Source organism: Bos indicus x Bos taurus, chromosome 1 (assembly GCF_003369695.1).
Source record: "Bos indicus x Bos taurus breed Angus x Brahman F1 hybrid chromosome 1, Bos_hybrid_MaternalHap_v2.0, whole genome shotgun sequence".
In the NCBI taxonomy this organism is placed as follows: Eukaryota; Metazoa; Chordata; class Mammalia; order Artiodactyla; family Bovidae; genus Bos; species Bos indicus x Bos taurus.
Window position 1 is genome coordinate 65,738,985 of NC_040076.1, and position 27,907 is coordinate 65,766,891.

At 36.2% G+C, this 27,907-nt stretch overlaps 1 protein-coding gene across 1 annotated transcript in view; it reads right to left on the reverse strand.

Moving 5' to 3' along the window:
- Positions 1-27,907, reverse strand: part of POLQ (DNA polymerase theta) — a 105,388-nt gene that overhangs the window by 52,671 nt on the left and 24,810 nt on the right. The window contains 7 exon segments of the mRNA XM_027531193.1: positions 9,309-9,552; positions 10,808-10,932; positions 11,810-12,003; positions 20,882-21,024; positions 21,312-21,419; positions 21,422-21,515; positions 22,577-22,719. Of these exon segments, the coding sequence (XP_027386994.1) occupies positions 9,309-9,552; positions 10,808-10,932; positions 11,810-12,003; positions 20,882-21,024; positions 21,312-21,419; positions 21,422-21,515; positions 22,577-22,719 (1,051 nt within the window).

Consider the following 27,907-nt stretch of genomic DNA (forward strand, 5'->3'; position numbering starts at 1 on the left):
TTTATTATAGAGAATATATCTATCCAGTTTGTATTGATCATATTCTGTATTAGGAAACAAACTGTTAGTGAATTTCATAATGTAGAAATGTTATAAAACACACTTAGATTACAATGCAATAAAACTAGAAATAACTAACGACGACAAAAAAAGAACTTCCACCCAGCCAAAAAGGGAAAATATGCAAATTCCATAATTCCTATAAAGAAAATAATGAAAGCCTTAAATATCAGATGTCTGGCTACATTTAAAATAAGTGACCATAGGAAAATTCACAGTACTAAATTTATAGTATCAAAATTAAAAACACAGCATTTTATTTATCAATAAAAACATAAATGTCAACAAATTTCTAGTTCAACACAGATTTTGGAGAATGGCAATGAAACATGTAAAATATCATGTAGGAAACGAGTTGCCAGTCCAGGTTCGATGCACGATGCTGGATGCTTGGGGCTGGTGCACTGGGACGGCCCAGAGGGATGGTATGGGGAGGGAGGAGGGAGGAGGGTTCGGGATGGGGAACACATGTATACCTGTGGTGGATTCATTTTGATATTTGGCAAAACTAATACAATTATGTAAAGTTTAAAAATAAAATAAAATTAGAAAAAAAAAACTACAAAAAGTATGACAAAGTAAAACAAAAGAAAGCAGTGGGAAGTAATAAAATTAAAAACTAAGGAATGAATGAGGTAGATTTTTTTTTAGTAGACCTCATGAGTAAAACAAAATCTTTGATTTTTTAAATTTACAAAATAGACCACAAGTTGATCTGAGGGAAAAAAGGAAGTAGAAATTTACAAAATAACAAATCAAAAAAGAGAAATGAAATATTTTAAATTCCTAATAGACTTTTTTACAGATCTCTATGAAAATATATTTGAAAATCCAGATGAAATAAATAATTTTGTTCAGAAAGGTTACCAAAACTGGCCCCACTAGATGTAGAAAGTTTAAAGAGACTGATTTCTGAAAAAATAAAACAGAGAAGCTGGTCAAAGAACTAACCCCACTAAAAGGCACAATCAAGATTGTTTCATAGGGTAATCATATCAAAACTTTAAACAGTTCAAAAGTACTGAATATAAGGAAAAATCTTCCTGTTTTTCATGAAGCAAGTCTGATATCAAACAATGATATCAAAACTTGAGTAAAGATTGTGCAAACACACACATGAACACATGTATGAAAACTACAGACTAATATTATTTAAGGGTAACAATGTAAAAGTATACTATATTAAATATTAGCAGATAGAATCCAGCATCATGTAAAAAATAATATACCACAACCAACTGAAATTTATTCTGGAATATAAAACTGACTGAATAGTAGGAAATCTTATTAATATAACGTGCTAACAGATGTAACAGGGGAAAAAAAAACCTAAGACTATCTCCATTGATGCTGAAAAACTCTTTAACAAAATTTAATACCCATTCCTGATACAAAACATTTGAGAAAATTGCAATTAATGGCCATTTTCCGAAAATGATTGTACATACACACACATGGGGCTTCCCTGGTGGCTCAGATGGTAAAGAATCTGCCTGCAATGAGGGAGACCCAGATTCAAACCTTGGGTTGGGAAGATCCCCTGGAGAAGGGAATGGCTACCCACTCCAGTATTCTGGCCTGGAGAATTCCATGGGTGTATAGTCCATGGGGTTGCAAAGAGTTGGACATGACCAAGCGACTTTCACTTTTCACACAAACACACATCATAATCCTGAAGCCAGTATCTTATTACGGTAGCAGAGGCATTTCCACTGGGAGCATAAACAAAGCAAAAATGTCCACTATCTCTGTTACCACTATCTACTACCATTACCTATAGCACTATTATTAATAGCTAATTCAATCAGACAAAAGAAATCTGTCAGAAGCACAAGAATTGTTAGGGAAAAAGTAAAATATCTCTATTTGCAAATGATATGACCATACTTTGAAAATCTTTGAGAATCAATGATAATTGATTTAATGGTAAATGATAAGTAATTTAAACAATGAAAAGTATGGATAAAAAATACATAAAGCTCAATAGCCTTTACATACTCAAGTAATAACTATGTAGAAAACACAGAAGACAACCATCAATTAAAAACAGAATAATGATTAAATATAATAGAAATAAATTTAACAAGAAATGTATAACATTTGTAGGAAGAAAATTAAAACTCCTAAAAATCTGTATGAGGAAAATATTTTAAAACTCCTGATAAATCAGTTCTATTAAATTTCAACCCAATTCCAATAAAATATCAAAAAGCACTTTAAGTTTCATATGGGCAAACATGCAAGAATAGCCAGGAAAATACTGAAAAAACTATAAGGTAGAAGTTATCCTACCAGACATTAAAAGACACTATACAGCCTTTATAAAAAACACACTATAAAGTAAAGCCACTATAAATAAAAGCATGGTGCTGGCTCATTAATTGACAGAAAGAATAGTAATAAAATAGAAAGTCCAGAAATAGACTTAATTACATACGGATATTTAATATATGATGGTGGCATCTCAAATCACCGGGACAAAGATAAACTCTTTTATAAATCAGAGCCACTGAGAAGTAAAACTGGATCCAGGCTTAACATGATACACAAAACTAAATTCTAAATGCATCAGGAATCTAAATGCAAACTTATGAATACTAAAATATGTGAATACCTCTTTAATTTCACTGTATGAAAAACTTTATAACTATGACAATTGAAAAGCAAAAATTAAAAAAAGATTGCTAAAAAATAAATGAAAGAAAATTCTGCATGGCAAAAATAATGCAATAAAGTAAAAATACAACTGGTAAGTTTTGAGAAAATTTATGAAATGTACACGTCAAACGAATGGCTGGAACTCTAATCAGTTTTAAAAAGAAAAGATTTTAAGATGCTTTAAAAAAAAGGAGGAGAAAGACTATAACTTCGTAGAAACATAAGGAAAAGATATAACCAGATAATTCACATATATTTCTTTAAATAATTCTGAAAATTTGAAAAAAATTTACCATCTTGCATATTTATAAAAATGCACATTAAAACCATACCAAGACATAATTTTTCATCTATATGGCTAGTAAAAGTGAAAATCTGTTTGTCAAAGAGAAAAACCAGAGGCTCCAAATGGCATCACTTGTGCGAAACTCATGATACCAAGTCCAGATTAAATACATAACCTAAATAGAGTTAAAAATCTTCCTCAGAAGTGTAATCTTTTTTTTTTAAATTTTTTGGAAGTATAGTATTGTCTACAATAAGAGCTCTATTTTTTTGGTTTAAAGACAAGTTTTAAGGATTCACAATTCTAAAGTTCTAAAGAATATAACTAACTCAGATGCTTTTCAAGATTATGTTATCTAAATTAATCTATAATAAATAAAAACTAGTTTAAGCTTATTGATTTAATTAAAACAGAGCTGTCTTAAGAATTATTAGTATTATTATAATACTTTTATTCTACCTGACAAATTTGTCAGTAAGAAAAATAATTTGACATGGCAAAATGTTTACTATAATCTAAATATAATTGTTTAGAGTAGGGGTTCCCAAACTCTAAGACCTAGAGTTTTGATGTTTGATGTTTGATGATCTGAGGTGGAGCCGATGTAATAATAATAGAAATAAAGTGTACAATAAATATAATGCACCTAAATCATCCTAAAACCTCCCCCATCACCCACCTTGGTCTATAAAAAAATTGTCTTCCACAAAACCAGTCCCTGGTGCTAAAACAGTTGAGGACTGCTGGTTTAAAACAAGTAAATTAAATAAATAAAAGGACAATTAAAAGTTTTCTAGGTGAACTTTTCAAACAAGCTTCCTGAATTTTTAGTCTAAAACTCTAAAGTTTTGCCAAGACTAGGTTAAGTAATGGAAATTTATTGAACATTTAGATCATTCCAAATAAGACACAATAGGTGAAAGATTACCTTATGTAGGTTTATCTACTTTTGGCTTCCTATTATTGAAAAACTAGAGATAAAATTTGGGGTTATTAGTAAACATGTTTGGTGATGCCAAGTATAGGCACTTTCCATCTACCTCCACAAAGATTAAATCCTGAGTTGCTATAGATGTGACCTTCAACACGCCCTGTAAGGAGTTCAGGGTGGAGAAATCAGGAATTTCCCAGGCACACAGTGCTCTGGGAAAAACAGACAGAACACATCTTCAGATAGTTAGAAGAGTTTATGGGCCCAATTCTTACAACTCCTCCTATCTAGAAAAGCACTAAAACCATTAACGGTTACCCTTGCTCCTCGTGACTAGCAGCAAGCCTCTGCCAAAATGTGTGCCTGACTGCACGTACCCTCTTCACTAAAATCATATGTGACACTGGCCTTCCCTTCTACCTCATTCGAGCAGTTTCTCAGCTATCTGAAACACTGTCTTCTGGGCTATACTTCTCATTTTGTCCCAAATAGACCTTAACTCAAAACTCTCATATTGTGCTTTTTTTTTTTCAGTCAACAGTGCCATGCTGAGAAATTTTTCTATGAGAAAGCATATGTTTCTAGAAGTTACAAAGTCTTTATGATTTTGCCAAGCTGCAGAATCCTAGCATAAGAGGCAGTCCACAATTGTTTAGTTTCTAAATTTTCACCAGAACTTAAGGTTTTCAAAGGTTACAAATTCTAATACAATAATTAAAGCTACAAGAAACAACAAAGGAAACATCTCCCTATGCAAGGAAAGCAGGATGTGTTCTTGGCTAAGAAAAGGCATGGATAATAAAGATGCATTTTGTTAAGGGAAATGAGAGTAATTTTGTCTGAATTACAGCTTCTGGTTACAAAAGATAAACTAAAGTTATACAAAAAGCTGAAGAGAGATAAGATTTTACCATGTGTAATCAAGCTGGCTAAAACTGAATTATTATAAGGGTTTTAAAAATCAAGTTTTACTATCAATAGTGTACTTATATAAAACTAATACTTAATTTTTCTTCATCTGCTAAATAGACAACTATTGTTTCATACTGACCTGTGATCCTATTTAGGCAAGTGTCCAAACAATTTGATGTCTTCAACAAACTTCCCCAAATCAAATTTTAAATGAAGTCTTTTGACTACAAACTAACTTTGAAATTTTCCAGAGGGCCTCTGGAACAAAGACGTTAGGCTTATTTGATAGTACATCACATGGGAAACATTATCAAATAAGACGTAAGAGTAAGCCTTCTTTGTGTTGCATTTGTATAGGTATATAAGTGTTCCAGAAATTGTGTGAAGTTCATAAAAACTTGGTATAACCTGGTATGCTGCTGCTGCTAAGTCACTTCAGTTGTGTCCGACTCTGTGTGACCCCATAGACGGCAGCCCACCAGGCTCCGCCGTCCCTGGGATTTTCCAGGCAAGAACACTGGAGTGGGTTGCCATTTCCTTCTCTAACCTGGTATAATCCTAACTAATAATTCTACTCATTATCTTAAAATTGTGTATGACAATCCTCTGGGACCCCAGTAAGAAATGGGTAACAAGTAAACAATTTTCTTACTGCTATTCACTTACTTTCTAAAACTTCTGTCATCAAAATTGAGGCTCACACTAAAAATACTGAACCTGAGTAACAGAGAAATGACCTATGTGACTTTCATACAAAGGCAGCAGAATCTATAAAGACTATGGCAAGTGTAGATGAAGTTTACTCTACTTCTCAACCTGGTACCTTGTTTACAAGGTTCCAGCAAAGCAGTATTAAAAAAGGACCTGCATGGTTAATCACTATTCTTGCTGCACTTAAATAATCAGATCAAGTTTAAAGCAAACAAATTAGTTTTACTGTGATACTGTGATTATCTTTGGTAAAAAAAAAAAAATGAGGATAATTAAAGAGAGAAAAATTGCATTCCCACCTTTCTGCTGTGCTGTGCTACACTTAGCCACTCAGTCGTATCCAACTCTTTGTGACCCTATGGACTACAGCCCGCCAGGCTCCTCTGTCCGTGGGGACTCTCCAAGCAAGAAAATGGAGTGGGTTGCCATGCCCTCCTCCAGGGGATCTTCCCAACCCAGGGATCAAACCCAGGTCTCCCACATTTCAGGCAGATTCTTTACTGTCTGAGCCACCAGGGAAGCCCTTGCACCTTTGTAGCTATCACTAAAAACAAAGGCACCCCTTGAGCCCTGTGAGAAGGGATGTTACCAAGTGCTCCTGACCATTGACACTGCAGGAAAACTACACAACATATTGAGTCTTGAGTACATCTCACAGCTAAGGAAGACCAGCTGACATCTGGTCCTACACAACACAGGAAACAAAACAGTGAGTAAGAAAAATCGTTGATATCAATGTCTACTGCTTTCACCCAAGACACCAGACTCAAGTCTTCTTGCTTTAGCAAAACATGAAACCCTTTCTCCTTTTCTTTCCTAATTTCACTCTAACATTGGCCTGGAAAGATAACATCCTCATCTGTATCTCCCAAGCCATTACTATGAAGAGATAGCCTTTAGTATTCAGGATAACTCTGTTTCAGGATAGAAGATTCTCTTCCCACATGCACTAAAAACCTGACTGATCCCTGGCTTGAACAGGTAAGTGCAACAATCCCTGTGAATGAATCTATTGTCAGTATTTGCTTAATAGGAATGGTTGTGCCCTGACAGGTCTTGTCTTTGTCTGTGGTGGTTATCATTCTTCTTGGGTCTATGAATGCCTATATGGCTCCTATATGAGCCTACATGGCTCATATGGAATATGCCTCTTAGGTTATCTAACTGTGACCCGTAACTGTTCTAGAAAAGGCTTAACAGGAGGCATTCACAATTCAAACTTCTTCCTTTGGCAGGGCCCTACTTCCCTGATTAGAAGTTAAAACAAAGAAGAATATGATCAGGAACATTTCCTCAACTCTTAGGGAACACTGCAGATTCCATTGCAAAAGCACTAGCTATGCAACAAAAATACTTAGACTCTCTGGCTCTTGATAATAAGACAGCTCTTGATAAACTTTTAGCTGAACAGGGACGTGTCTGTGCTATGTCCAACACTAACACTGTACCTGGATTGATACTTTTGGTGAAGTTGAAACTTAATTATGTGAGATCACTTGGCAGCAACTCATTCAATAGGGTCTTTGGTTTGGGTCTTGGGGATTATGGCTCTGACGCACACTCCAAACACTGGGAGTTATCCTATTTATAGTTATCATAAACACCAATGCATTGGATCCTCTCAAAGGTTTTACATGCATTTTAAATTTTGTTTTAAACTGAATTTAGTTTTTAACAACCTCTTCTGTCGGTGAGGCTGAGGGGAACAGACTAGTGAGAGTGCAACTTGGCTGGACCCTTCTGCAGAGCAATCTGGAATCTACTAGAGCTATATATATGTACTTACCTTCTGAAATCTCACGTCTAGGAATTTACTCTGAAGACACGTCATCAACAATATGAAAATATACATGCACAAGGTAATTCACTGCAGATTGCTGGTAATGGCAAACTATCTGAGACAATCTGAATGCTGGATGGGTTTTCCAAGCACTGAAAGGGAGGCCAGTCTCCAGATACATTAGTTTCTATTCAGAAAATTAACATCAATACAACACTGTATCTAATCTACACACCTTATTTAAATTTTACCAATTGTTCCAATTATGTTCTTTTTCTAATTCAATCTAGAGTAAGGTGGTACATTTGATTGTCATGCCTCTTTAGCCTGCTTTAAGTCTTTGTTTTTATGACTTGATGTTTTTGAAAAGTACAGGCCAAATATTTTGTAGAATGTCTCCCAATTAAGGTTTGCCTGATGTTTCCCTACAGTAAAATTCAAGGTAGAAATTTCTGATAAGAATATTCCAGGAATAGTGTTGTGTCTTTTTCAGTGTGTCCCATGAGGAGGCAGATAATATTGATCTGTCCTATTACTGCGTGTCACTAATTTTAATCAATGATGATTCTGAGCTTCCAGAAGAGGCATAGTCATGGCAATAACAGCCTTAACATAATGAAGAGATTTCAAAATGTGTTTATAACTTTTTTCTGATTAAATTTTTCGTGTACTGCTTTCAGATGACTTCCTGAAAGGGTTAAGCATGATATTTGGTATGTTGTTACCACAGGGATACGCCCACAGACAAATTTTTTCACCTCAGGTCTTTTATTACATATTTCTAAGCAAGTATAAATGTATTCAAAGATTCTGTGAAAATCACAGGCTCCAGGGGAGATCAATACCTTTATAAGTAGGTTCTAAAGCATACACTATGTAGGTTTTAGCCAGCGGCACACCCATAGTGACAAAATGGCACACTAGTGGATCTTCCAATCTAGGGGTCACAGGGAATGGCCCTGCCCCCACTACGCACTGTCCTAGTGGAGACTCCACGGTGGGCCTCCCACTGCAGCAGTCCTCTCCTCGGGTTGCACATCCTCAAGACTCCGGGCAATTTTATCCTTCAAAATCTAGGCAGAGGCAGCTATACCACTATAGCTGGTCGCAGTGCATGCTGCACCAGGGCCAGCTTGCAAGAACCAAACTTGCATTGCTGCCAGATACACAGAATAAAGCCCATGATGTGAGGTGGCACTGGGTAGTGAGACCTTTCCTTTGATTATGCCTCCCCATCCCTTCCCACATGTTATCAGTTTCAGACCCTGTGTCAAGGTTCTTAAATGAGAGCATCTGCACTTAAAGTGAGTGGGAGGAAAGAAGCATTGAACTGGAAATGAGATTAATGCTCTAATTTAGAACAAATTTTTAAAACCTGAAAATAAAACTGTTAACACTTGAAAGTGCCTAAATAGCTATAGGATTTGGCTGAGATTCCATATAACAGAGAGTTCAAAGAACAGTGGTTGAGAAAATAACCTATTCCTTGATAACATCCTGAGGCCAGCCCATTCAATGAGTATAGTTTTAAACACACACATACACACACATGTATGTCAAAGAGTCCTCTTCTCATAAACTGGTTTTGAGGGACTAGGGTTCCAAAGAATATTCAAGAAGAGTAAATATTAAAGTGTTCTTGCCTGAAGTAAAGTCTAAAATGAGTCCTGGATATATACTGAGAACTAAAATCTATCAAAGCAGAAAGCGTTGGTAACTTAGCTTTACACAGTCTTTCTAGGAGAAAAGTTATAATACTTTTAAAAGTGTCTTTAAAGTCATAAAATATATTTTAAATATATATACAAAAAAAGTAATCCTCGAGGGGGGAAAAGAAGCCAGATTTTCTTCCACTTATACCAAATATGGCATGATATTATCTAAGAGAAAAATATTTTAACAAATTATCTTCTACTTACAAATTAGCCTGTTTCATTTAATAACCTATGTAGATGAGGGGATTTTCTTACCTTTTAAAAGGTGCAGCATTTTTCAGAACACTTTCCACCTCAGCAACATCTGCTCTAGCAAGATCAGACACAGTAAGAAAACCAGATGCATAGAGGAATCTGGCCCGCTGTGCATTAAGTAATGACACCCGGACCAGGTCACACAGCTCCCTTTGGATGCCAAATGTAAGACGCTTCTGGAATTGGGAAAGCAGTAGTTCCATGTTGTGCCAGCCCAGGCGGTTGGAAAACACTGTAATCATCCCTAGAATATTCATGGAATAATTATTGAATTAAAAATTCTTTCTAGACCAATTCTCCATTTCTTGAGGTAGTTTTGTTTCACTTGTTTTTTTCCCTATAGAACTATAAAGTTTAACAGGCCCAAAGTGTAAATTAATAGTAGAGTAGACCTATATTAAGGGCCTAGCTAGTTGGCTAGACACATTAACTATTATCTTATTTATTCTTAATCATAAATTTACATTCGAAAAAAACTGAGGCAGAGCACATAAAAACAAAACAAACAAAAATCCCTCACTAGTTCATTCCTCTCTTTCTCTCTCTCACTCTTCCTTATTTTCTTTAAGGAAGAAAGTACTCTGGTTTCCACCTAGAGAAAACAAGAGAACTAATTTAAATTGTCAAGTGCTAAGAGGACTATTTCCAAAGAATAAAGGTCCCATTGATATCTTCTTTAAAATAAAGAAGTTGCCCAGGTTGATAGCTATACTCTCTTAAAATAAAGAGGCCAGAGCAGCCAAGTGTCAAATCATCAAGAAAATCACTTCCCTATGAGAACATTAATTCTAGAGGTAATCTGAGATCTTTGATGCCAGTGGGTTAAAGGTAGTCTCTCCCTTCTTACTACCCTCTCTCAGCATCTTTCCCTCAGTACTCTCTCACACGTGTTCACACCTTCACAATGAAACTTACAAACACAGTCTCCAGTAGCCCAGGATTGCCTTCCTAATGGCTTAAGGATTTCTTAGTAAAATCAGATCTAGAACTTCCCTTGTTTGCCTACCTTAGAAAAAATGAGCTTAATTTTATTAAGGAAGACCAGTATTTCCTTAAAGATGAGATAATATTTAGAACAGTGAGCTAGAAGTTCAGAAATCCCTCTTCATTTGCCATCCTCTACAATAACAAGCATTAATCAGTAACTTGAAAAAAGCAAGACAAGTGAAAATTATGCCTACTTCTTCTTTCAAGACACCTCCCCCAGAAAAAGAAAAACAGAAAGAAGAGAGATGGTCAGCAGGTTGCTAACAGATAGAAAGGGACCAAGATACAGACACTCAGCTAGCTGCCAGTCTTCTACAGCAGGGTCACTGAGCCCAGAGCAGTCACTGTTTAGGTGTTCTGATGATGACAGGGACTATACAAAATTATGGTTTGACATGATCACATCACTTTTAGAGAAGCCTACAGTAAAATGGAATTTGAAAAAAAGTGATCTTAACTTGACCTCAAACCACAGAGTCTTAAATAAATGTGGGAACGCTTATTTAACTGACCTGCATAAACAGCAGCTGACTGTTGTAATGACTGAATCTGTCCACGATTGCATCCATATTTCTGATTAATTTCCTTTAAGGGAACTTCACTGATTAAATCTAATAGCACAAGACTGGTAAAAAACCTAGAAAGTAAATTACCAAAAGTACAGTAAGAGGTCACTTATGTTTACTATGAAAGCACAATATAGATGCTAAGAAACAAGAAAGAACCAAAAAAGGTAAGAAAGAACCAAAAAAGTTTCTCTCTGAGAAAGAGAGAAGATTCTTAATAGGATATAGCATTAGTGGACAAAGAGCTCAATGGTTGTAAAAGTAAATTCTAACATATGTTGGCACTATAGCAAAAAACTAATATCTGTATATCAAAAAGATTTCTTCCATATTTCAATACTACTAACTAATTTTAAGAAATGAGACTTAGTTCAAGAAAGGTGATCACACAAATATTTTTTAAAAGAATGCTTGATATACAATTATATCATCAAATCATGTTTCAACCGAAATTTGGTTATAAAAAACCAAATCAATTGGCTTTTGATGTGAAAGGTAACTGTGCCACAAATCATCCAAGTATATTTGGATTATATGTATTTGTATATAATCCTTAAAAAATTTATACTTGAGTATGACGTAAATAATATGAAACTATTGCTTTAAGAAAAGCAATTTTATTATATTTCAAAATCTTTCAAATGGCTCTTCTCTACTGGTAATGAATCACTTCTAAGGGTAATACAAACCATATCCTCAAATGAAGCCACACTAAGTTGGCAGTTCTGATTCACATCTTCTTTAAGGGAAGAAGTAATTAAATGTTCTACTTTAAAAAGTCTCAATATACAGTGGGTTCTTATAAGCTACAAAGAAGAAACTAAAATATCAATAAATTTAGTAAATACAAGAAGTTGAAAATTTTACTATATTCAGTCAAAACTGGACATCTGCTGCATATCCAGTACTGTGTTAAAAACAGAATAGTCCAGGCTCCCTGATATTTACCTTTTATGGATGGCCATTTGTCGGTGCTGTCTCTCAGTTCTGGCTACTAAATTTCCTTTCACACAGCGAGCCAAGAACCCTTCTTCAACTCCTACTAGCTCTGCCACCCGCTTCATAGAAGCTGGCAACTTCTCCCATAAACAGAAAAATCGATACCAATCAATAGTAGTCCAATCCTCAAACACAGGTGTAACCTAAAGGAAAGAAACATCTTCATTACATCATGCATTATAAAAGGGACAAAATTGTGGATGTGAACTTCATATTAAAAACAAAAGCTTCAATATTTGGATTTCTAAATATGATAATGTCTTATTAATATGGAAACTTCATTTAATCACAAGCAACTCACAGATGAGAAAAATACTAATAGCAGCCACCCAAAAAAGGAATGAGAATACAGATATACAAGAATAATGTTTCTCTTTGTCGTGGAATTTAGTTTAAATTTTTAAATTTTTAAACTGTATATGCTAACCACTTGAGTAAATACTAGGAAAATACCTTCAAAAAATATAGAGAAAAATTAATTAAAGAAGTTTAAATGTTATACACAAAAGTGTTTGCTAAACTCAAAAGAAACCAGTAAAAAGACAAGAGAACAAAAGAAGACATGAGACACATAGAAAATAAAGAGACAAAATGTGCACAATGTAAATCCAACTACATCAACAGTAACATTAAATATGAATGGGCTAAATAATCTATCAAAGATAGAGACTGACAGACTGGATTAAAAAAAACAACACAGAATCTAACTATATGCTGTCTATAAGAGACACATTACAGATTCAAAAATACAAATAGGTCAAAAGTCTTGTATGGGTGTGAGAGTTGGACCATAAAGAAGGCTGACTGCCAAAGAATTGACACTTTGAAATCTGGTGCTAGAGAATACTCTTCAGAGTCTCTGGGAATCGAGATCAAACCAGTCAATCCTAAAGAAAATCAACCCTGAATGTTCATTGGAAGGACTGATGCTAAAGCAGAAGTTCCAATACTTTAACTACCTGATTCCAAGAGTCGACTCATTGTAAAAGTTCCTAATGCTGAGAAAGATTGAAGGCAAGAGGAGAAGGGGGTGACAGAGGATGAGATGGCTAGACGATGGTATCATCGACTCTCTGGACATCAGTTTGAGCAAGCTCCAAGGGATGATAAAGGTCAGGGAAGTCTGACACGCTGCAGTCCATGGGGTCATAGAGTTGGACATGACTGAGAGACTGAACACCACCACCACCCATACAATGAATACCATTCTGCATTAAATAACTTAAGTACTGATACATGATAAAACATGGAAGAATCTTAAAAACATCATGCTAAGAGAAAGAAACCAGCTGTAAAAGATAATGAATTATATAATTCTATATACTGAATAAGAACAGAATAGAAAGCCTACAGAAAACCAGAATGCACACTAATGGTTGCTCAGGGGTAGGGGAGAATGAGAGGGTTGAAAGAAAATGCAGAGTGACTGCTAATAAGTATAGGGTTTCTTTCTGGGGTGATGAAAATGTTATGCAATTAGATGCTAATGATTGCACAACTCTGTGAGCATACTAAAAATTATTGACTTGTACATATTAAATGATATACCATGTGAATTGTATTGCAACAAAGCTATTTTCAAAAAAACTCAAATTATCTATGAGAAAATTTTCAGAACACTCTTGAAAGCCCCAAAATAGACTCAAAGAAACATCTCTTTTCACAAATAAGACCAATCAAATAAAAAAGAAGGATGTCAATCAGTTCTCCTCCACATTAATGTATAAATTTAACAATGTCAATGAAAATACCAAGTTAATTCTAAGCATTATACTAAAAGGTACGCAAGCAAGAATAGGTATGAACATCAGAAAAGAAGAACAGTGAAACTAACCCTACTGCTGCTGCTGCTGCTGCTCCTGCTAAGTCGCTTCAGTCGTGTCCGACTCTGTGCGACCCCGTAGACGGCAGCCCACCAGGCTCTCCCGTCCCTGGGATTCTCCAGGCAAGAACACTGGAGTGGGTTGCCCTTTCCTTCTCCAATGCATGAAAGTGAAAAGTCAAAGTGAAGTCGCTCAGTCGTGTCCGACTCTAGCGACCCCATGGACTGCAGCCTACCAGGCTCCTCTGTCCATGGGATTTTCCAGGCAAAAGTACTGGAGCGGGGTGCCATTGCCTTACTAGATAATACAATAAAAACTTTTAATTAAAACAAAGGTATACAACAGTCTTTTGGACTCTGTGGGAGAGGGAGAGGGTGGGATGATTTGGGAGAATGGCATTGAAACATGTATAATATCATATATGAAACGAGTCGCCAGTCCAGGTTCGATGCATGATACTGGATGCTTGGGGCTGGTGCACTGGGACGATCCAGAGGGATGGTACGGGGAGGGAGGAGGGAGGAGGGTTCAGGATGGGGAACACATGTATACCTGTGGTGGATTCATGTTGATATATGGCAAAACCAATACAATATTGTAAAGTTAAAAATAAAGAAAAGAAAAAAAATAAAACAAAGGTAATAGTGTACATATTAGTAAAATTGGTCTATTGTCAGGTCAACAAATAATAAAATATACCCAACAACAAATGGAAATTAGAAATGTATCTAAATACAAATGCATACTAGAACATAAAAACTGCAGGGGGAAAAAGTTAAATGAAAGCAGAAGAAAATTTTTCAGTCATTGTGTATAAATCAAACCTTTTTAATAAATGAAGATGTGACTACAGACAGCCATTATAAAAAACGACAAAATTGAAGAACCATATATTAGAATAAACTTTAAATGGAACAGAGCTCAAAAGAGAGAGACTAGAATCATATAATTATTTGAAGAAAATGTGAGAGTATTTCTTTATAATCCCAGAGAGAGCAAATCATTTCTCACTGATTCTAAGGTTCAGAATTCAACTATATATTTTAAAATGCTATACAAAATACACAATAAACAGAATCAAAAGCTGAGTGGAAAACTAGGAGAAAAGTATTTACACCACAAAGAACTACTCTCTTAGTATATATAAAAGAACTGTTAAAACTTAAGAAAAAGATCAAAAATACAATAGAAAAATGTGCAAAAGACATGGACAATTCATAGAAACTAAAAGCATACTGCCTTAAATATACAGAAAAAAATGTTCAAATTTATCCATAATAAAAATGCAAATTAAAAGTATACACAAAATAGAAAAGCTTAAAAAATATATAAAAGCTTGACAACAAACCTTTTTTTATAAGGTTGTAGAAAAATAACCACTTCATATAGCACTGGTAAAATTGGAAAATGATACAAACTCTATGGAGAGCAATTTTGCAAAACCAAAATCACATGTCTTTACACTTTATTCAGCAATCATACTTCTTGGATTCTTTCCTAAAGATACACCTCCATAAAAACTACAATATTATGCACCAAAGTTATTCACTGCAGCATCATTTGCCATACCAGAATATTGGGAACAATTCAAATATTCATCACAGGAACTGACTGAATAAACAACAGTATATCCACATACACAATGGAGTTATACAGATATAAAAAGAATAAAAGTCTTCATGAACTGATAAAGAGTGCTTTCCAAGATATATTGTTAAAGGGGAAAAACAGGTAGAAAGTAATGTATATAGCATGCGTGTGTGCTCAGTCACTCAGTCGTGTCCAACTCTTTGCAACCACATGGACTGTAACCCACCAGGCTTCTCTGTCCATGGAATTTTCTAGGCAAGAACCCTGGAGTGGGTTGTCATTTTCTACTCCAAGGGATCTTCTCGACCTAGGGATCAAATCCAAGTCTCTTGCATCTCCCACACTGTCAGGCAGATTCTCTACCACTGTGCCTCCTGGCAAGCCTCTTGCATTAAATCTAATTTTCATGGAAGTAAACTGGAAGTCTGACCCTAGAGCTCATAATCATAACCCCTGTACAATAAGTGAGACTTATTTTTAAGGCCATGCCAAATAACTGTAAGACCAGCTTTGAGATTCTTCTTAGCCACATTCTCAGGCACAGAACTCTGAACATATGAAGTACACATGTGCAGGAGAAATACACATGTTCACTAGAAGGGGGGAAAAATGGCCCTGTCCAGACATTTCTCCTAGTGCTCACCCCTATACAGTGTTTTTATTGAAATACGTCTCTTGATAAGCCTTAATTCTTACAATAATTTCAGATTTACCCCCTACTCACTTGCCTATCAAAACACATATATTTGCTCCTTCCCTCCTCCCAGCTTTATTGAGGTAACTGACAAATGAAATCAAATATATTTATTTAAAGGGTACAATAATATGATTTGATATATGTATTCACAGTGAAATGACTACCACAATCAGGTGATTAGCACATCTATTACCTCAGTTACCACTGTGTGTGTGTATGGTGAGATTCTCTCTGTAAACAAATCCAGGTATACAATACAGTATTACTAGCTATAATCACTATGCTAGCTATAATCACTATGCTGTACATTAAATTCCCAGAACTTATTCATCTTACACAGGCATACCTTGGGGATCCTGTAGGTTCATTCTAAAACATCGCAATAAAGCAATTATCACAATCAAGTGAGCCACGTAAGTTTTTTGGTTTCCCAGTGCATACAAAAGTAGTCTCAAGTATGCAATAGGATTATGACTAATAAAATCCAAGCACACACTTTAATTTAAAAGTAATTCTGGGGACTTTCCTCATGGTATAGTGGATGGGAATTCTCCTTGCCAATTCAGGGAACAAAGGTTCAATCCCTAGTCCAGGAAGATTCATCATGCCACAGAGCAGAGAAGCCCATGCATCACAGCTACTGAGCCCATGTGCTACAATTACTGAAGCCTGCAGGCTCCATGGCCTGTGAGCCACGATTAACGAGCCCCTGTGCTGCAACTCCTGGAGCCCATGTGCCTAGAATCTGTGCTCCAGAAGAGAAGCCACTGCAATGAGAAGCCCGTGCACACAACTAGAGAGTAGTCCCCACTTTCCACAACTAAAGAAAGCCCACACACAGCATCAAAGACCCAGTGCAACTAGAATAAATATATTATTAAAAAAAATTTTTTTTAATTCTAAAAAACAAAAATAATGCTGGGACTTCCCTGATGTTCCAGTGGTTAAAACTCTGCATCAATGCAGGGGGCCCAGGTTCAATCCCTGGTCAGGGAACTAGATTCCATGTGCCACAACGAAGACCCAGCAAGGCCAAGTAAATATTTTTTCAAAATAATAGTGCTGTTAGGGAATTATCTGGTAGTCCAGTGAAGTGACTTGGATGCCATGCTCTCATTGCTGAGGACTGGCGTTTGGTCCCTGGTTGAAGACAAGCCAACAAAGTATGGCCAAAAATATATAAACAAAAATTTTTAATTAAAAAATAAAAACAATACTGTTAGAAAAATGGCACCAAGAGACTTATTCAAATAAGGTTACCACAAACCCTCAATTTCCAAAAAAGAAATGCAGTATCTATAAAGCACAATAAAACAAAGCAACACACAATAAAATAAGGAAGTATGCCTGTAACTGAAAGATTGTACCTTTTGACAAACATCTCCCCATATCACCCAGACCCCAGCCCCTGGCAAGTACCATTCCACTTTGTTTCTGAGTTCAACTTTTTCATATTCCACATGGGTGAAACCATACAAAGTTTATGTTTCTCTGTCTGGTTTATTACATTTAGCACAATGCCCACCAGGTTAATCCATGTTGTCACAAATGGAAAGGTTTCTTTTTTTTTTTTAATAGATAAATGATGTTCCATTGTATACACAGCTTTAGCTTTCTATTTTAAGCTGATAACTTTGATTCTACACAAAAACTGTATTTTTACTTCTCCATCCCCTCTCATTTAATGCAGTTAATATTATAATTTACATTTTATGTATTCATTAGCAAATTATAATTATTTTCAATGTTTATTTTTAACTTTTGTATATGTGATTTGCATATCACCATTACATTCTGAATTCTGAATCTGATTATAAATTTACCTTTTACCAGTGAGTTTTATACATTCATGTTTTATGTTGTTAAACAGCATCCTTTCATTTCAGCTTGAAGAACTTCCTTTAGCATTTCTTATAAATGCATGCCCAGGATGATGAATTCCTTCAGCTTTTGTCTGAGAAAATCTTTATCTTACCTTCATTTCAGAAAGACAGCATGCTAGGTATAGTATTCTTAGTTGGTAGTTTTCTTCTTTCATGATTTTGATACATCATACCAATCTCTGTGCAAAGTTTCTGCTGAGAAATCTGACAGCCTTATGAGGTTTGCTTGTACTTGACAACAGTCTTTTTTCCTATTGCTTTCAAAATTCTCATCTTTGATTTTCGACAGTTTGATGTATCGAGATGAAGTCCTTTTGGGATTGTACCTGTTTGAGGTCCTCTTAGCTTCATGTCCATATCTATCCCCATATTTGGGATATTTTTAGCCAGTATTTCTTTAAATAGACTTTCTGTCATTTTCTCTCCCTCCTCCATCTTGGACTTCAATAATATATATGATGGTGTCCCATAAGTTTTGTGGGGTTTTTTCACTCTATACTTTCTAGCCAACCCTCCCCCAACACCCCTTCCTCTGGATGTATAATTTCAAATGACCTATCTGAATTCACTGATTCTTTCTTCTGCTTTATCAAGTCTGCTTTTGAAGCTCTCTATTGAATTTTATAGATCACTCATTGTATTCTTCAGCTCTGGGATTTGTGGGTTTGGGGGGCTTAGTAGGGTGGGGGCTTTTGTAAAACAGTTTCTATTTCTTTGTTGAACTTCTCATTCTGTTCATGTATTGACTTCTTAATTTTGTTCAGTTGCCTATTTGTGTTTTCTTTAATGAAGTTAACTGAATTTCATTAAAAGGATTATTCTGAATTCTTGGTCAGTCAGTTCATAGATCTCTTTTAGGTTTGGTTACTGAAGTTTTTATTAATTTATCAATTTATTTGATGATGGTGGTGGTGTCATGTTTCCCTTATTCTTCATTATTTTTGCATGTTGGTGTTGGTGTCTGTGCATTTGAGGAAGTGGTCACTTCTTCCAATCTTCATGTTTGCTTTGCCAGAGAAAAGATTTTCACTAGTCAGGCTAGTCTGGGGAAAGAGCCAGCTGGTAGAATTCATAAAGGACCAGGCAGGACCTCTGGTTGGAGGGGCCATTGGTTCAGCTCTGCAGTCAAACAGGACTACTGCCTGAGCTGCCTAGTCAGGTGAAACTGCTAGCCTGGTTACATGGATAGGCATGACCCATGGCTGTGCTCACATAGTCAAGCAGGTTGGCTGAGCTCTGAGGTTGGGTAGGGCTGCTCCTTGGGTTCTCTGGTCAAGCAGGAACAAACTGTACTCCCTGGTTAGTTGGTGCCATTAGCTGGATTCCGTGTTCAGGTACAGGCAGAGACTGTGCTCCACAGGTGGGTGGGTCCAAAGGATGAACTCTGTATTCATGCAGGATTCCAAGCTATATTCCAGAGTCAGGCTCCCTGGTCAGGCAAGGCTGCAGGCAAGCTCTGCAGCTGGCAGGGCTGCTGGCTGGCTCCCTCTCTTTTCTTTTTTTAATTAGAAGTTTTTATTATAACTTTTTATTAAAAGCTCATAAATCATATTCTTAATCTGACTCTGTTACTACATTTTTCCCTCTATGAATTCCCCCCAGATATTTTTTATTCTTATAAAAAAAGAATAAAATTTTTTTATTCTTATAAAAAAGAATAAAAAATTTTTTATTCTTATAAAAAATAAAAATTTATAAGTATATACATTGAGAATTATGCACAGGTTAGGACTGCCAGCTGGGCAGAACTGCTCACCCTGCTTCCCAATCAAATGGGGACATCATTCTGATGCCACAGAGAATGGAATCATTTGATGGTCTTTCTGATTAAGAAAGAGATGCAGTATCACTGCCATGATCCAAATACTGGTCACTGTGAGCTCCATCTGTTTCTTTGTTCCTAGCTGACCGTTGGTGGTCTATCTAACCTTGCCAATTCCCCTAGGTTTCTCTGTGAGGCGAGACAGAAGTGACCTTCCCAAGGAATGTTCCAGAATGCTGAGAAAACTGGATGCCAACCTTGACTCTCTTTTAACCACTAGAGAAACCATGTATTCTCCAGTAAGGCACTGTGCTTGCTTGGAGGGGCAACACAGTCAAAGTGAAAACCACTGCTCTTAGATTCTAATGTGGCTGCTCAGTTTTTGCACTCTAAAAGAGTGTTTTAACCTCACCACCAGGTTCTAGGATTTTTAGAAAGTGTTCTTGACTGTGAATAGTTGCTAATTCATATCTTTGATGAGGACTAGAGTCAGAGATCCCTTTTACAACCATCTTGCCTACATCACTCCCAACATCTACTCTTAATTGCAAAATTAAGTATTTCCAGTCAGGTTCTTGCCAGAGAATATGACCTCAAACTGTATTTTATCCAATTATTATAAAAAATCTTTGTTTTAAAAAATAATATTTATAAAAGATTATCTAATTTAAACAAGCTTTTAAAATTCCTCATAGCATTTACTATAAATACTTTATCAAAAATGTAAGTCCCATAGTGTGATTTTTAGGACTACATTTCTCTTAGGCAATAAAATGCAATACTTCTATTTTTTTGTTTTGTTTTGTTTTTTATCTTATTAAGACTAACCAGCTTTACTCTTTGCTACAGTTGCTAGACAGCCCAGAATCAATGTTGGGCACAACTGTACATGACTTACTGGTGTTCTTGTTTATGTACCAATCCTTGCTTGAGTTTTACATTATGATCTTATCCTTAATTTCCAGATATCTCATTGCCCCTTGCTGTGTTCTTACAAACTGTATAATGCATGTTTTTAATAAATCATCTCAAATCCTTATGAAAGAAAGCTAGAAAAAACAGACAAGTAGGCAAGCAGATTTAAAAGGTCACTAGAACATTTAGCTGATTACTTTTCATCTTACTTCATCTCTATTCCCACCAGTACTATCCTAGTCAAGGAAAGCAGACAATATATTCCCTTAGGGTATTTTTGTTGTTCAGGATTCTTTATAGGTATTTCCTCCTCATTTTCACAAAGATAATAATGAAGAAAACAGAACTTACCAAATAAACAATATGCAGATCATTCTCTAAAACAAAGCCCTTCATTGCTCTTTGTAGGTCAGCAAAAATATCTAAAGTATCAATTGGAGACAGTGAAGAAGAAAGAGTTGCCGAACCAAGGTGTGTTGGATGATATACATTTCCTGGTTTGGGAGTGGGGGTGGGGAAAAAAAGGATCAAATGTTAAAAATAAAATATTGTCTTTAGGCATTCTGTAACTAATCTTTCAGGCTCTGATCAATTTTACAAACAGAATCCAATGCATGGATATATATCAGCAGGCTCTATACTACTTGTCTGATGTTGCTGAACACAGCACTGATTCACTTAAAATGAGTTGATAAGTCAATTTTCTTCTACTAAAACACTCTTAGATACTCTAAATCACTAAAGATAAAAAAGGAAGTTGCAATTCAGAAGTCATATTTACCTTCTGTTCCATCACTAGCTTCAGTAATCTGGATGAATTCATTTTCTAGTAGCCACATTACACAGGCCTCAATTGCTCCAAGTTGAACAGAATCTTTATTTTTCTGAATCCCTGCTTCCCTTCTTTCATACTTGCAGCCAAAAATGTGCAAGAAGCATAAGTCTGTATATCTTGTGACGTACTTGCCACTCCACCAACTATTATCTGAGAAAAGAAGTTTGAAATCTTCTACAACTTTTTAATAAGACACAGGACCTCATTAAATAAATTATTTTTTCTCATAAAATGTTATCAGCATCTTAATGCAGAGACTCTTTATTAACTCTTCCATCATAATTTATTACAAAAATAGATAACACCTATTGACAACATGGAAAGTTTTCCTTAAAATTAGATCCAGGGACTTCCTTGGTGGTCCAGTGGTTAAGAATCCACCTTGTAATGCAAGGAACATGGGTTCGATCCATGGTCAGGGAACTAGATTCCACATGCTGTGAAGCAACTAAGCCTACAACTAGAGAGTCAGTGTGCCTCAACAGAAGATCCCATGTGCTGCTACTAAGACCCAAAGCAAATATATCAAATATATGTATATACATATTTTTTTTTAAGTAGATCCAACATGTTTGCACAAACGAAATTAGATGAAACATTATCTAAAATGCAGGAACTAACAATACAATTAAATCATATACATATATACATATATACATATATATATATATATAAATAAATAAATAGGTGGCACTAGTGGTGAAGAATCTGCTTGTCAATGCAGGAGACGCAAGAGTCACAGGTTTGATCCCTAGGTTGGGAAGATCCCCTGGAGAAGGAAATGGCAACCCACTCCAGTATTCTTGCCTGGAAAATTTCATGGAGAGGAGCCTGGCAGGCTCCAGTCCATGGGGTCACAAAGAGTCAGACACAACTGAGCAACTAAGCACACACATGATCTGTATGGAGGAACTAAGGTCCACTGTTGTCATCTTTTTTAAAAAATTCAGAAAATAATAAAGAACACCTAAAAAATAAACAGAACCATCTGGCATTTGGGTTTCAAACTGCTATTTTGAAGTAGATTTATATGGTACAAGCTGTATTAATCTCCAGGAAATAACTATATAAAATAAAAGAGATTCAGACTTGGAAAGTTTATAAATAATCTCATAAAGAAACAGGAACCTAAGATTTTTAACACACTAAAGCTCTACCATTGTACTATATGAACAAAAAAGTGAATGGTAATTTAGTGAACTCCCTCTTACCTCCAAAATAGCTCTTATCATGCTTGAGGTTACTTCTTCTCCTTCGTGTCTTTGCAAACAGCTATGAACAGGTTTCAGAGATCCCTGAAGTAGAGTTATGCCTTTTGATTTCTCAGAGTTTTTACAAACTAAGATACTCTCACCTGTAATGGAAAAAAAAAAAATTTGCAAAATCCCAACACATGTCCATATCAGCTAAAGAGATTTTAAATTGTCTTGTTTTTTTTTTTTTTGAAGAATGAATGTGTTAAAGCAGTGAAGCCGTGATATCCACAGCTAGCAAATAGGAAGTGTTGAGTAGATGTTAGCTCTCATTATTCTACCCAACCTCTTCTTTTTATCGAGTATACCCTTTAAAGAACTCCAGGTATCCCTTTTATACCATTGCTGATTTTCTTTCCTACTTCTAAGACAGAAAAGAGGTTCACCTACCACTTTCAAGAATTTTGAGGATGCACAAGTAACTAGAACAAAGGTTTTGAATGATTCATTTAGGGGGCTAAGTGATAGTTACAGAAATTAGGAATGTTGTGTGGCCAGAGACCTCAGCATGTCAAACAGGCTCTGATTTGAATTTTAAGTTTCTTTCATGTAGCTTTGTGGCCTAAACTAGTCATCTATCTAAATGAGCTTCAGTTTTCTTACCAAAAAGCAATGCTCTTACCGTAGTAGATACATAAATTAACTAACACCTAGTAGATATCAATACATGTTTATTGATTCAAAAATCATTGTTTAGCTTTTATTTTGCACCAGACACTGATAGGTTCCATGAGTACAACCTTGAACAAGCTTCTCATGGTTGTTCCACTGAGGGAATTTTTCTCCTCAATCCCTCTCAGTATTAGTTTTCTATTGGTGCTGCAACAAATTGTCACAAACATGGTGGCTTCAAACAACACAGATTTTTTAATAGTATAGTTCTGGATATCAGAAGCCCAGCATGGGGTCTCACTGAGCTAGAATTAAGAGTTAACCAGGCTCCATTTCTTCTGGAGGTTCTTGTTTAAAAGGAGACAACAGATGACAGTGGCTGTTATAGAATTACCACAAATATTTTATTTTCTGAATTTTGGATTGAAGGGGATCACAATATGCTATACCAAAATATTCCACTTTAGCATAAGGATTATTTTGACCTGAAGGCAACTGAGAAGCAGCAAACATAGAGCTCTCTGCCCTCTCCCTATTTCTTAGAAGCAGGACATAAACATTTCTGTGAATGTGTTCCCCTTCCTGCCTCTCATACTAGGAGAAAAATTCTTATCACTGGAGACAAAAATTCAGCACTGACATAGGTGTGCACAGACCTTCCTATATAAAGCTTAACTTGCATTAATTTCCAGCACATACCTACCCTTCCACAATGTACCACCCCCTAGAAGCCCAAACCCCTTTTCTTTTTTAATTTATTTTTAACTGGAGGATAATTGCTTTACAGTGCTGTGTTGGTTTCTGCCATACATCAACATGAATCAGCCATAGATACATATGTCTCCTCCTCTTCCACCTTCAACACCACTTCATCCCTCTAGATTGTCACAGAGCACCAGGTTTGAGCTCCTTGTGTCATACAGCAAATTCCCGCAGGCTGTCTATTTTACATATGGTGATGTATATGTCTCATCGCTACTCTCTCAATTCATTCCACCCTCTCCTTCCCCTACTGTGTCCACAAGTCTGTTCTCTACGTCTGTATTTCTATTGCTGCCCTGCAAATAGGTTCATCAATTTAGACCAAAATCTAGACCACTTTTCTAGATTCCATATACACATATTAATACACAACATTTTTTCTGTGACTTAACTTCAATCAGTATTGAAGGTTCAATCTGTATTGAAGGCTCTAGGTTCATTCACCTCATTAGAACTGACTCAAATGCATCCTTTTATGGCTGACTAATATTTCATTGTATACAAGTACCACAACTTCTTTATCCATTCATCTCTTGATAGACATCTAGGTTGCTTACATGTCCTAGCTATTATAAATAGTGCTGCAATGAACACTGGGGTACACATGTCTTTTTCAATTATGACCAACCCCCTTTCCTTTGTCTTGTCACTTCTCTACAATTTAACACTCTCTGTTAAAAGGATACATAAACCCCCAGCATCTATCTGCTTCTTTGGATTTTTATTTCAATTAAGGACAACATGTATGTAAAAAATTAAACAGTGACTCAAATATGTATGGCTTTTTTTCCTGTTACTCTGTAATTCGTCAGTTTAATTTGCAAGCACAAGGCATAGAACCTAAGAGGGTAAAAGTTTTTTTTTCCTTCCATACAGTACTATTATCATTGAATAATTAAGTATGTAATAGTAATAGATATTCTGAAAACTATAAAGGAAAATGTATATACAAATTATTACTAGTTATGAAACTGCATACCATCTCCTGTGTCCCTGTCCTTTGAAGTAAAAAGCTTTTGCTTTAGTCTTCCCAGGTGCTGCTAGTGGTAAAGAATCCGCCTGCCAATGCAGGAGACACAAGAGACACAGGTTCAATCCCTGGGTCAGAAGATCCCCTGGAGGAGGGAATGGCACCCCACTACAGTATTCCTGCCTGGAAAATTCCATGGACAGAGGAGCCTGGCAGGCTAGAGTCCATGGGGCCACAAAGAGGTGGACACAACTGAGTACATAGGTCTTCAGTCTCTCAGGCCCCCCTTGCGTCTCAAAAGGCTGGCTGAAGAGTTAATGATTAGTAAACGTGAAGACATAGAAACAAAGAATAACTGTTGGCCTAGGAAACTGCTAACAATTTAGAGTATAAATAAGCTACAAAGCAGAGTCACTGAACTCTCAGTTCCTTGAAAGGTATAGATAAAAGGTCTGACACATATTCCTAAGCTGTTTTATAAGAAGCAGACTCCCAGATAAAAACTGCTGACTACAAGTACATAGACCCCAACCAGTTGAACCCAGAAAATTGGTGATGCTTGAAACTTCACCTTGATGCTAACCAATCTGAGAACTGTGCACAAGCTGCTCATTTACCCTGAAGCCCCTTTCCTGACACTGACTTTAAAACGCTTGCACCAAGATATTAAGATTGTTTTTAAGGACACTAGTTCACATTCTTCTCCTTCACAGTTAGCTGGTTTCAAATAAGGCCACTTTCCTTGACTCACGCCTTGTCACTTGACTTATTGGCCTATTGTGCAGTGAGTAGCCAAATCTGAGCTCCATTAATGTTATACATGATGATAATACAAAGTTAAAAATACTACTGGATACCTAAAAATCACAATATAAAACTCACTAATTCAAATGCTTTAGGCTACTGAGACAGCCAAATGAACAAAAATATGTCAAAGCACTTATTAATTAAAAACATATTCAAATATACAATTTGTAAAAACATAAACACTTACTATAACAATTAAGACGAGAGAAAACCCTTTTTTTCCCAAATGAATTCAATAGTAGGGGAAAGGAAGCAGTAAATAAGATATTCAAGAGGTAAAATGAAGGCCACTTGCATTACAGAACAATAAAAATAAAAGTAGATTGTGGTGGACTATTCTAACCACCTAGGCAGAGAGAAAATATAGATGATGCTTTCCCAACACTGACTGCCAAATTGAGAATCAAGACAGGAAAAATGTAAGAACTGTAAACTTGATAACCATTGGTTATTTATCCCAAGTATAATTACAAAAAACATTAGGTACCATCAAAACAAAGAGAAGTGAATATACCACCTGACACTTACAATAATTATAAAATAGCCTAACTTAAAACAAAAAAACTATCTAGAAAATGGATCAACTAGCATTAGCAATAGGTTAAAAACCACTTTGACCTGTGTACAGCTCTTCTGGGCTTTGATTCAACAAAATAGATAACCACTTTTCAGGATAATCAAGATTTATGAAAATGCAAAAATAATGCCAATATATATTTCTAGGTCCTGTTTGCACTTGCCTAGGGAAGCTGTGGAGAAGGCAATGGCACCCCACTCCAGTACTCTTGCCTGGAAAATCCCATGGACGGAGGAGCCTGGTAGGCTGCAGTTCATGGGGTCGCTAAGAGTCGGACACGACTGAGCGCCTTCACTTTCACTTTTCCCTTTCATGCACTGGAGAAGGAAATGGCAACCCACTCCAGTGTTCTTGCCTGGAGAATCCCAGGGATGGCGGAGCCTGGTGGGCTGTCATCTCTGGGGTCGCACAGAGTCAGACATGACTGAAGCGACTTAGCAGCAGCAGGGAAGCTGTATCCACTTCATAATAGAGAAGTCAATTTGAATCAAATCATGCATAGACTTGATATAGATAGATCCACAAACCATTTAACTTGTAAATCACTGTTTTGGCACAAAGCACCATCATCCTACATTGGAAGGTTCCAAGAAATCCACAGAAAGATTAAACAGTCATCTAAATAAAACACCAGGAAATTATCATTTATAGAATGCACAGAAGTTAGCAAGATGCTACATAGTCCAAAGAGCATGAACAGGTATTTAAATCTTCATGGTTGACATGAAACCATTTATTTGCACACTTAAGAAATTCTGAGCAAGCCACATGTCATCCTGAAATGAAGCATTGTCATTGTTCTTGTTTAGGTGCTAAGTTGTGTCCAGATCTTTTGCGACACCATGGACTGTAGCCCACCAGGCTCCTCCATCTACGGGATTTCCCAGACAAGAATATTGGATTGGGTTTCCATCTCCTTCTCCAAGGGATCTTGCCATTTCCTTCTCCATGGGATCTTCTCAACCAAGGGATCAAACCTTAGTCTCCTGCATTGGCAGGTGGATTCTTTACCATTGGAAGCCCTGAAGTGGAGCACTACGCAAAGTCAAAATATCAGAAGTTTCCAAGACCTCAAAAACAAAGTTGTTATGGTCTTTGTTTGAATGTTATCTGATTTACTACTTGATATTAATCCAGGCTGCCAACATTCCAATTATTCTTCTTCATGAGAAAGATAAGCACAAGCAAATAATGTAGCAAGGTAAATAAAACCTCTTTATCTTCTACATTATCTTAAAGACCCTCTGGGCTTGAGAGAAGAGTATCTGTATAAAAAAACTGACACAACACTCTCCAGAGTTGAGTCTAACTGAGAAATCAAGGGTAGAAAGAGGCAGTTAAAAATAAGATTGGAATGTTTTAGTCTCTTCCTCCCATCCTTTTTAAACACATAAATGTAATCTGCATCAGTTCAGTTCAGTTCAGTTGCTCAGTTGTGTCTGACTCTTTGCGACCCCATGGACTGAAGAACGCCAAACTTCCCTGTCTATCACCAACTATTGGAGCTTACTCAAACTCATGTCCATAGAGTCGGTGATGCCATCCAACCATCTCATCTTCT